We start from the raw sequence: 11,393 nt of genomic DNA, 5'->3' as shown, positions 1-11,393 counted from the left end.
GGTTGGCAGTTAGTACAGCAGGGTCAACTTTAACACTTATACATCTCCCATAGACATAGTTTGGGCGTTTTGCATAAGTACACCCCCCCCCAGTAACACGAAGAATTATATATCTGGTCAGAAAATTGTAAGCCATAGTTCTGCACACACTTAAAAACATTTTTGCCAATGACTGAATATTTTTATTAATTTTTAGCTTGTTTGCCCAGCGGCTATAGTGCAAAGTTCACACAAGTATATAAGTACTGTATACAATATAAAGTAACAAAGGTGATAAGGGTTGTGCAAATGATACGGTTCTGTTATTGGCTGATAAGAACACCTTACAAAATCCAAGAGGATTTCCAAGCATCTCTACGGCCGTTTTACAAACAGGGTCCTTTCCTAAAGATTGGACCTCTCCAGACACGAAATGGACACAGGGAGATATTGATCAGAGAGAAAATCCACGCTTGAAATTGCCAGCGCTATTTGCTTGTCTGGGAAGGAACCCTTTGATCTTCTCTGCTTCGTCTTTGAAGGCTGCTGACACCTGTTGCAATGTACGAACATGGTTTCCGGGCTCCCCTCTGGTGAAAACCTTGCGTTTCCCTCGAGGTGCAATGTCATTCCTTCTGCGCTGTTGCCAAGATTTGAAGGCTACGCCCAAGCCTATATGTGAAGGCTTTTCTTGTGTAGAGTGCCCTGATGTCCGCTGTCCAGCTGTTCTGGTAAAAAAATGACAAAATCAACTCCCCCCATAAAAGGTATTCGAATGTCTTTCGAAAATGTGGCTGATAATACCTGGTAAGTAAGGGTATAGGCATTAATTACAATCAATAGATACTTGAAAAGTAAAATTGTGGGCTCAGGGCTTAGAGTTGAAATACGGTAATGATCGTCACAGACCAGTTTAAACTTCATTTTGAAAGATTTAGAGCCAGAGGGACAAGTAGTGTCCGCTGTCAAATTGGTTCTTAATTATTATTAACATCAATCACAGTTCTTTTTATTCAGCTTCCAGTGTTAGTACTATCAAGCTGAGTTTTCCCCAGAACTGTCGTCATTATGTCCGGGGGAAGGTTGGTTGGTGTTAACAGTGGCGTTCCTTTTTGGAGGGGGGGTTGCTGTTTGAAATCGCCCCCTGGACCCCTAAGTGAAGAGTTGGGGCCCAAAATGCGAAATTTAACCATTGCTGCTATGACAGGACAAGCTGAATTTGTGAAATTTGCATTTACAAGCGCCTTGAAAATGATCCTACAGTTGCTCATATTCTAAAAAAATCCCCCCCCAAGATGCTTTTGCTCGCTTCGCTCGCCTCCCACCCCATAAGAGGGGCCTCAAATGGAACTCTGCCCCCCGGGCCCCAAAATGTCTAGGAACGCCCCTTAACCCTCGTAACTATTTTGTTTTTGATAGCCGTCTGACACTCGGACCAAACATTATTTGATGAAGGTTAAGAATTTCATTATTATGTTAGTGACTGAAAATTTATCAGAATGTCCTGAATAAGAACAAATCGTTGTCTGTATGACTTGTTAAAATTTTTTTGGATTATATAAGTCGAATCGAAGTCATTAGCGCCGCCAGTGCACCTCATGCAGTGCACCGTAGGCATCACTTAAGGTTCTTTGTAGCGCCTTCGGTCCCTAGCTGCAACCCCTTTCGCTCCCTTTACTGAACCTCCTTTCATATTCTCTTTCTTCCATCTTACTTTCCACCCTCTCCTAACAATTGTTTCGTAGTGCGACTGCGAGGTTTCCTTCGTGTTACACCTTTCGAACCCTTTACTGTCAATTTCCGTTTCAGCGCTGAATGACCGCATAGGTCCCAGTGCTTGGCCTTTGGCCTAAATTCTATATTCAATTCAGTTCAAATCGAAGTCACCGGAAAACTTGGTGTGGTCTGCTGCTCCGAGTTTCCTTGCTTGGCAGTAAGAGGCGTCTGCATGCCGCTTCGGTTTGCCCTAGTTTTTTTTTTTTTTTTTTCCGCCTGGGCACGGGGCTCCTCGTTGCAACGGCTTTTGGACTAAAACAACCAGTCAGTACGTCTGGTTAGGCACACTAATTTGTTTAGTAGGCTACTACTTCTCCCTGAAGTGTATTTGGGGTTCAGTACGTCTGGTTAGGCTGAGTAGTTTCTTAAGTAGGCTACCACTTCTCCCTGAACTGTATTTGGGGTCTAATGGAAAGAGCTCTTCTTGTGGAGAGAAACAGCAGGCTCAGGAAAATGAATCTTCAGATGTCACTCCATGCCCATTTCATCTGGGTCACAGTGCTTCCTGCTTCAGCCTAGCCTAGTGACATGAAACCAACGGTACTTTGGAGTTTGAACTTCAGGTCTTCGGGGCTGAAGGCTGCATGAAAGTCCGGGGTGGGGGAGAGGGTGGCGTATGGGAGAGGTTTGCCGGGCTGGTGGTTTCTGGCATACACGTAATAACCGCTGGCTTGTATGACCGTATGAGGCTCATTCTACCGGAACACTCACTGTAGGAAGCAAGCACTTGGATGCTTGTGTGGTTTACGCTATATTGCTGAAGTTGTCAAGACGAGTAACGAAGTCCTTGTTGCGTGCAAGTGCCGATCAAATCACGTGACGTTGAGAAGACTCGCCAACCAAACGTGAGTCTAGTGTGGTGTTTCTCATTTATTCTTCTTCCGGTGAGTTGTCGAATCTTCATCTTTTCCAACATTTAACGTTTACATTAAAGCAAAAATCCGATAACGTCAGTAACGTAACTCCTTACGTCAAGCAGGCCATATGCCAGCACAAAATATTATTCTTTGGGGATGGAGAGTCTGGCATGCAACACCTCTAATTTTTCTACAGTATTTTTAAATGTTGAGATAATTTCGGTAATCTGACCATCTGTGGTCAGATAATTAAGTAATGGTGGGTAAGGGTTATATATATATATATATATATATATATATATATATATATATATATATATATATATATATATATATAATTATATATATAACCCTTACCCACCATTATTAATTAATAATGGTGGGTAAGGTTATATTATATATATATATATATATATATATATATATATATATAATTATATATATAACCCACACCCACCATTATATAATATAAAGGGTATATATATATATATATATATATATATATATATATATATATATATATATATATATATAAACCCTTACCCACCATTACTTAATTATCACTTAATTTGGTTTGCCACAGATGGTCAGATTACCGAAATTATCTCAAAATTTAAAAATACCTTTCTATTCTCAATTTCCTCTTCAGAGCTGAATGACCTCATAGTTCCCAGTTCTTGGCCTTGGCCTAAAGCCCATATTCCAGTTCCAAAAAAAAGTTTTGTTTACCGTTTATGGCATGTCAAATTCTTCTCCATAACTGTTAGAGAACCACTACAGTCGGTTCGTTACTAAGTACTTTATTTATTGGTCTTGTGAGACGGCTTCCTCAGCACTAGACAATATAGTGTATTTAGCAATCAATGGCTGGACACGCAATGTATCCTCTTTTTGCCTAACCAGTAAATAAAGTACTTGGTAGTGAACCGACTGTAGTTGTTCCCTAACAGTTATGGAGAAGAGTTTGACTTGCCATAAACGATAAACAAAACGGTTTTAGGCCAAGAGCTGGGAACTATGAGGTCATTCAGCCCTGAAAAGGAAACTGGGAATAGAAAGGTTATAAAAGGTCTAACAAGAGGAAAACCTCAAAGCAGTTGCGCTCTGAAACAACTGTCAGGAGAGAGTGGAAAGTCGGATGGAAGAAAGAGAATATGAACGGAGGCGCAGTACAAGGAATGGATGGGGTTGCAGATATGAGCCGAAGGGATGCTGCCAAGTACCTTAACGCTTACTGTGTACCGTGTGAGGTGCAGTAACGGCAGTACACCGCTGCGGGGCAAAACAGTTTTTGGCAATGCTCAGCTAACGAAGGTTTTGGATAACAGACGGAAGACGAAGAAAATGTAAAAGATGTGAATCGTGGCTGCAAGATTCGGTTCGAGTTGAAAATGACTTCAAATAAGGGATGAAACATTACATCGTATCATGCGCGCCATAGATAATGAACTTCGAAATACGTGATGGTAAGCTAAATCCCAGTGAGAATTGCTATAATGCTTCAGACGTCTGAATTTTGGGCATAGCAGGACAAAGGTACTGTATCATAGGCCTATGCCCAAAGCGTGTGTTTAAAGCCGCAGGATAAATGGGACTGTAATCTAGACTATACGAAGTGTAAACTTTGACCAGGGTCACACAAAATGAGAGAGAACTCATGCCAGTAGCACATAGAAGTATGAATAATTTATTCATAAAATAAAGTACGGGACATCAAATCAGTGAGGAACAATACTAATGGAGTTGATGAACTTTGGTTTTTTTTTTAAATCTGTTCAATACAGTACTCAAATATACCACTGAAGGCATAAATATCTACAGAAGCATTGAGAAATAAAGATTATACGGGCAAAGATCCAACAGTAAGATTATGGGAAAAGCATTTTCATATACACGACAAGCAGGATATTCAGTAAGACGCCTCCAGAACTGAAAGAGAAAATGTGGAAACTTAAAGACAACTAAAAAGTATGACGCATTTACCCAAAAACAGTTATGCAACGATTGATAGGCTGTTGAAGAAAAATATAGTACGAAATAAAGAGAAGTTCCCCACTATAAGATGAACTTGGACGATGAAAGCGGTAAATTACAGAAAACGTAAAAATACCAGTAACTGCGTCATGACTCTTGTGTAATATCAGCAGGTCAGCTTTTTTTCTCTCTCTAGAAAAGTTACCAACATACACACACAGAGTATATATTTATATACAGTAGAGTACCACTTACAGTCCGCCTTCTCCACAGTGCCTATAGGCTTAGAATTTTTCCTGACATGAGAATAACCTTTAAAAATTCTGGAGGATACGAGTTATGTCTCTTGCGAATTCTCATCCTAACTCATTTCCGCTTCCAGCCGTCAGTTGTGACTTGGACCAATCAATTTTTTGTAAGTTGTAATTTAACAGAGATCTTTCACATTCATAATCATTCATCCCTGATCCCCCTTTCCCTGCCGAGAGCGACCAGATTTGCTGAATAGCAGCACCAATTCGCAGTAAATGTGCCTCGCTGTCGAACTTGGACAGTGGAACAGTCTTTCTCAGGGTGTTGTGCAACTGGAACTTCAGAAGATCAAGCGAAGATGCGATGAATTACTACCCCAGTATTTTTCTCCTTGCGTTTTATAATTTGCTTACATTTTTCTCTATTTATTTATTTGATATTTTATTTTTACTTTTATGATAACTTATCTCTTCTTTCTGTATTTCCCTTTACCTCTTCTCACTTCTTCCTAAAGAACACCATATTCTTTGGAAGCTTGAATTTCAAGTCAATGGCCCCTGTGGTGGACTCGTTCCATATGAATAGGATTCATCTTCTGAATCTCACAATATTTCCATCTCCCGCGACAGTATTATACAAAATATAAGTATAATCGGGAGAGCCGCCGACCCTCGACGTCTGCGCCTGCTAGAGGCGCTCCTCATTGCCGAGACAAAACCAACAATGAATACGACGCAGGAGGCATCGCTCCTACCCACGAATTTAAGAAGAATAATGCAGAACACCCGCCAAATCCAACGAATACCTGAAAACGACAACCCTGAGAATGGAGATGCCCCTGATGAGCGAGGCGCCCTTCGAGACAATCCCCCGACTACGACAGAAAGAGTAGATAATGACATCATTCATCCGCAGCCCAATAGCAGCCAAACTACCGATGATGTCAGCCGGCATGACATCACGCAACGGCAGGCCAATGGGAACGCTGGAATGAATGACATTCCCAGGTTGCGAAGATCTGTCAGGATCGAGCTTCGCCGCAGAAATTTGGCTTGAAGTTCGCTGACTGCAACCAATCAGAATTCGCCATCCATGACCGCCCCCGCTGAAGCCCGTGTATAAATTCAGAAGGACCTATGCAATCTGCCAGTCCTCTACTAGCTCCCGCTGGAGAATGACAGAAGAGTCTGTCGAAACGCGTCGCGGCAACAATTGTATAGAACCAACTGTATAGAATATATAAAGAAGCAGAATCCAGATTTTGACTTTTCCCCCATGAAATGACAAATATAGGCGAGCTGTTAGCACGCACCTCCACTGAAGAGAAGTCCGCAATAAGGAAAATAGAAAAAGTCTTCTACAAAATAAATGCAGCTGAAGCAGCAATAATATTCAATAGAACCAATAATAATAATAATAATAATAATAATAGGACTTCAACTTCTGTAAGAGCAAAAAAGCCTGTTACTTCATCCTCTCCTTATCTCGGTTTCAGATGTTCGCCCAAAAATCGGGGCTGTCCATTGTCGCCACAGCAGTTGCTAGCCTCCTAATGGGAGTCCTCATCGGCCAACACAGCAGTTCGATCCTGAAGGACTTGAATCATGCGAGAGTGAGGTAAGTATTTTAGTTTCCTGTAAAATTAAATTACTGGGATGGCTTCTTGTCTGTGCGTCCTCTCTCAGATCTTAAAAAGTACTGGGGCTAGAGGGCTGCAAATTGGCATGTCGGTCATCCACCCTCCAGTCATGAGACATATCAAATTGCAGCCCTCTAGCTCAGTACTTTTTATTTTATTTAAGGTTAAAGTTAGCCATGATCGTGCATCTGGCACTGCTATAGGTGCCAATAACACATGCCACCACGGGCTGTGGCTGAAAGTTTCGTGGGCCACGGCTGAGAGTTTCATGGGTCGTGGCTGAGAGGTTCATACAGCATTATACGCTGTATAGAAAACTCGATTGTGCCGAAGTTTTGTTTCTTCGGCTCATATTTTACTTATTATTCATCTGGCTTAGCAATAGGGTTTGGGTAAAACTTTACAATAGTTGCGCGGCCTGATTCCCGACAGTCGCCGACCGGGACAGGTTACGGTCTTTTTGGGGGTCTAGGTGGGTGGCATAGCCCCACCCCCTGGCCAGGTCAGGGCACGTCGCCCTAAGTTAGGTTAGGTAGGTAAGATCTGGTTAAGTCAGGACCTGGTATCATAGGTAAGATTAGGTCTATGTATGGCGGGAATCAGGCTGTGCACCTAAAGTAAAGTTTCACAAGGGTCTGCCCCACTTGCAGAGAATCATGTCTTCCTTCACATTCCTCATCCGTTTATCATTTTCTCCAGAATCTGTAGCCGTTAGGGTGCATCCTCACTACAAAACTAATAAAAAATGCACCGAAGGTTCTTTGGCGCAATCAAGTTTTCTGTACAGCATATAATGTTGTATGAACTTTCAGCCACGGCCCGGTGGTGGCCTGTGTTCTTGGTACCCATAGAGGTGCCAAACGTACGATTATGACTAATTTTTAACCTTAAATAAAATAGCAACTACTGAGGCTAGAAGCCTGCAATTTGGTATGTTTAATGATTGGAGGGTGGATGATCAACATACCAATTTGCAGCCCTCTAGCCTCAGTAGTTTTTAAGAGCTGAGGGCGAACAGGAAAAGTGCAGACGGACAGTTAAAGCCATCTCAATAGCTTTCAGTTGAGAAAACTAACAAGTCATAAACACATCTGCAACTTATCAAATACATGTCACCAACAAGTTGTACCTCGTCACACTTTTCCCCAAGGTGGGCTTTTGTTCCTCCCCTGCTTTTGATAATTTTGTTTCATTCGAATCTCTTTAATGTATTTGAAAGATTGCTAATAACCAAAACGGTAATGTCTGGCTAAAAGTCGACGTAAAAATGGTTAGACATCTTCTAGGAAAATTCGGAATTTAAAATAAAAATGGATACCTAATCTAAGACGATAATAATAGAATGATCACTCATAGAGAATGTACATTCATGACAAAACTAAAAGCATATTTAATAATATCAAAGACCCCTAACAATGGACGATATTTGCCTAATCTTGAACGAGAACGGGTTTGGAAAGAAAGTTCATCATGCAAGAGGAAACAGTAAAAGAAGAGAAAGCAGTGACCTGACCTTACTGGCTGCACGCCAGGGGGCTGTGGTCTCCCACGGCCCAGGATGCATTTCTTATTGTTTGTTTTTCTTAGAATTCCTGCCGTTTTACCAGTCGGCAATCGACTTATTTCTTCTTCCTCTTAAATCTCTTGCGTTTCCATTTGCCTCCTGTTACACCTTTCAAACCTTTTTGCTCCCAATTTCCCTTAATTTTATATATTCCGATGCCAACTGGTGTTTGACATGGCGTACACGTTTAAATACGCAGTTTGTAGTCACTGCTAATTAGGATCTAGCTTTGGGCCTTTCTCTCTCTCTCTCTCTCTCTCTCTCTGTCAAACCACCGGAACAAAACGCTTTCGAGTGGAGTTTTTTTGGTTCAGTCTACCGTGAGCGGCCGTCGCGAGAGCAGTTATAATGAACCGACAAACTTTCAGAGGAGTTTTCCCTCGTGCTCAGAGAAAGTTAACTCGTCCAGAATTCGAACTGCGGAACAACGAAGCCACGAGTTTACCCTTGAAGGCATTTGACTTGGGCTGGGAGTAAGATTAAGACCAGGGATCTATGAGGTCATACATCTCTGAAAGGAAAAGTGAGAGTAAACAGGTTTGAAAGGTGTAACAGGAGGAAAGCCTCGCAGTTGCACTACGAAACAATTGTTAGGAGAAAGTTGGAAAGTAAGGTGGAAGGTAGATAAAATGATCGGAGGTACAGTAAAAGGAATGGAAGGCATTGTAGCCCGGGGCCGAAGGGACGCTGCAAAGAACCTCATTAAGTAATGCCTATACAAGTGCACCAAGTGGTACACTGTTGGCACTATCCCGCTACAGAATGGAGGTATTTGAAGTGCTTTTAATTTCGTCTCGTTATTGTACATAATTCGTATCTCGAACCTCTTAGCCTAATTTAATTTGTATCGGTTTTATGTGATTTTAATTGCTTGTCTTTTAATTTCTACCCTTGGTCACTGTAGCTTGGTACTGTTTGAAATTATTTCTATTTGTCCGTTTCATCAATTAATAATTAGTTGTGTTTTTAGTTCGCTGTCTTGTTGGAACTTTGCTTTTCTTTATTTTTACTGTTTCGCTTTTATATATATATATATATATATATATATATATATATATATATATATATATATATATATATATATATATATATATATATATATATATAACTGACGATATCAAGAGTTCAAACTATTTCATGAAATAAAGGTATTATTATTATTATTATTATTATTATTATTATTATTATTATTATTATTATTATTAATGACCATTCTCACACTTATCTCGTGTTCCAGTAATTGAGGGAGGAGGCCCACTCAAATGGATTATATTTATTTCGACAAAACCCTAATCCCTTTCTTGATTTTTCTTTTCCTTTTTCTTAACCCAAACAGGAGACACGACTCCCAGGAAGACAGCGATGGGTGGAACCACTTCCGGAGGCTGGTTCAAGATAAGTGGAAAGCGGAATTCGGTTACAACAAGGAAATTATTAACCTCATCAACACCGCTAATATGGAGAATGACCTGAGGTGAGGTTTAGACTTACAAGCACGACTATCCAACCTCCGAAAGTAAAGGTTCTTTGCAGAATTCCTTTTACTGTACCTTTTCATATTCTCTCTCATCTTAATTTCCACCCTCTTATTCATTATTTTTATTATTATTATTATTATTTATTTATTTACTAAAATATTCCATATTTTTCCCTCTGGCTGGTAGTCCACGAGTTGAAAACCATTGTTCTAGAGGCACCTGATAGTAAAAAAACACTAGTCTAGAGCCCCAGATAATGCAAAAAAACCATTAGTCTATTATTATTATTAGAGCCACCAGATAATGCAAAAACCATTAGTCTAGAGCCCCAACATAATGACCATTCTCACACTTATCTCGTGTTCCAGTAATTGAGGAGCCCCAGGTCTAGGCCACCACTCAAAACCATGGATTATATTTATTTCGACAAAACCCTAAACATCCCTTTCTTGATTTTTCAAAAACCTAGTCTTTTGCCTTTTTCTTAAAACCATTAGTCTAGAGCCCCAACATAAACAGTCTAGACCACCAGACTCCCAGGAAGACATAATGCAAAACTCCTAGTGGGTGGAACCAGAAAACTTCCTAGAGCCCCAACATAATGGCTGGTTCAAGATAATGTGGAAAACCATTAGCGGAACATAATGCAAAACTCGGTTACAACAAGATAAAAAAACCATTATCTAACCTAATGCAAAACTCAAGAGCACCAGATAATAAAAACCATGGAGAAACATAATGACCTGAGTCTAGAGCCACCAGATTAGCAAAAACCATTAGTCTAAGCACGACATAATGCAAAACTCCGTCTAGAGCCACCAGATAGTGCAAAAACCATTAGTCTAGAGCCCCAACATAATGCACCTCATCTAGAGCCACTGATAGTGCAAAACCATTAGTCTAGAGCCCCAACATAAAAACTCTAGTCTAGAGCCACCAGATAATGCAAAAACCATTAGTTCCCCAACATTGCAAAACTCGTAGTCTAGAGCCACCCAAAAACCATTAGTCTTAATGCAAAACTCCTAGTCTAGAGCCACCAGATAGTGCAAAAACCATTAGTTACTGTAACTCCTTTCATAGATTCTCTCTCATCTTAATTTCTAGAGCACCCTTAGTCTAGAGCCCCAACATAATGCAAAACTTGATTCATAGTGCAAAAACCATTGGGAGGTTTTCAAAACTCCTAGTCTACACCACCAGATAGTTCAAACCTTTTTACTCAAAACTTTATTTCCCTTTCAGTGCTGATAGTTACTACCTAATGCAAAACTAGGTCCCAGATAGCCATTAGTCTAGAGCCCCAACATAATGCAAAACTCTAGTCTAGACCAAATAATGTTTTATATTCCAAAACTTCTAGAGCCACCAGATTCCATTATGCTTTATTTATCAAAACTTACTAAAAGATAATGCAAAAACCATTAGAGGTCCAACGATATTTTTCTAGAGCCCACTCTGGCTGGTAGTCCACTAGAGCCACCAGATTGAAAACCATTGTTCTAGAGGCACCTGAAAACTAGTAAAAGATAATGCAAAACCACTACTCTAGTCCCAGAGCCCCTCAGATAATGCAAAAAAAAACCATTAGTCTAGAGCCCCAACATAATGCAAAACTCCTAGTCTAGAGCCACCAGATAATGCAAAAACCATTAGTCTAGAGCCCCAACATAATGCAAAACTCCTAGTCTAGAGCCACCAGATAATGCAAAAACCACTAGTCTAGAGCCCCCAGATAATGCAAAACTCCTAGTCTAGAGCCACCAGATAATGCAAAAACCACTACTCTAGAGCCCCCAGATAATGCAAAACTCCTAGTCTAGCGCCACCAGATAATGAAAAAACCACTACTCTAGAGCCCCCAGATAATGCAA

The 11,393-nt window shown here is 40.5% G+C and overlaps 1 protein-coding gene across 1 annotated transcript in view; it reads left to right on the top strand.

The window, feature by feature from the left end:
• Positions 1-2,459: 2,459 nt before the first annotated feature.
• Positions 2,460-11,393, top strand: part of LOC136837025 (N-acetylated-alpha-linked acidic dipeptidase 2-like) — a 25,769-nt gene continuing 16,835 nt past the window's right edge. Inside the window, exons 1-3 of the mRNA XM_067101567.1 lie at positions 2,460-2,600; positions 6,334-6,455; positions 9,378-9,515. Coding sequence (XP_066957668.1) covers positions 6,334-6,455; positions 9,378-9,515 — 260 coding nt within the window. The 5' untranslated portion in view covers positions 2,460-2,600. The remainder of the gene's footprint in view (positions 2,601-6,333; positions 6,456-9,377; positions 9,516-11,393) is intronic.

This window comes from Macrobrachium rosenbergii, chromosome 57, assembly GCF_040412425.1.
Source record: "Macrobrachium rosenbergii isolate ZJJX-2024 chromosome 57, ASM4041242v1, whole genome shotgun sequence".
Lineage (NCBI taxonomy): Eukaryota > Metazoa > Arthropoda > Malacostraca > Decapoda > Palaemonidae > Macrobrachium > Macrobrachium rosenbergii.
This window is presented reverse-complemented; position numbering and strand designations above follow the sequence as displayed.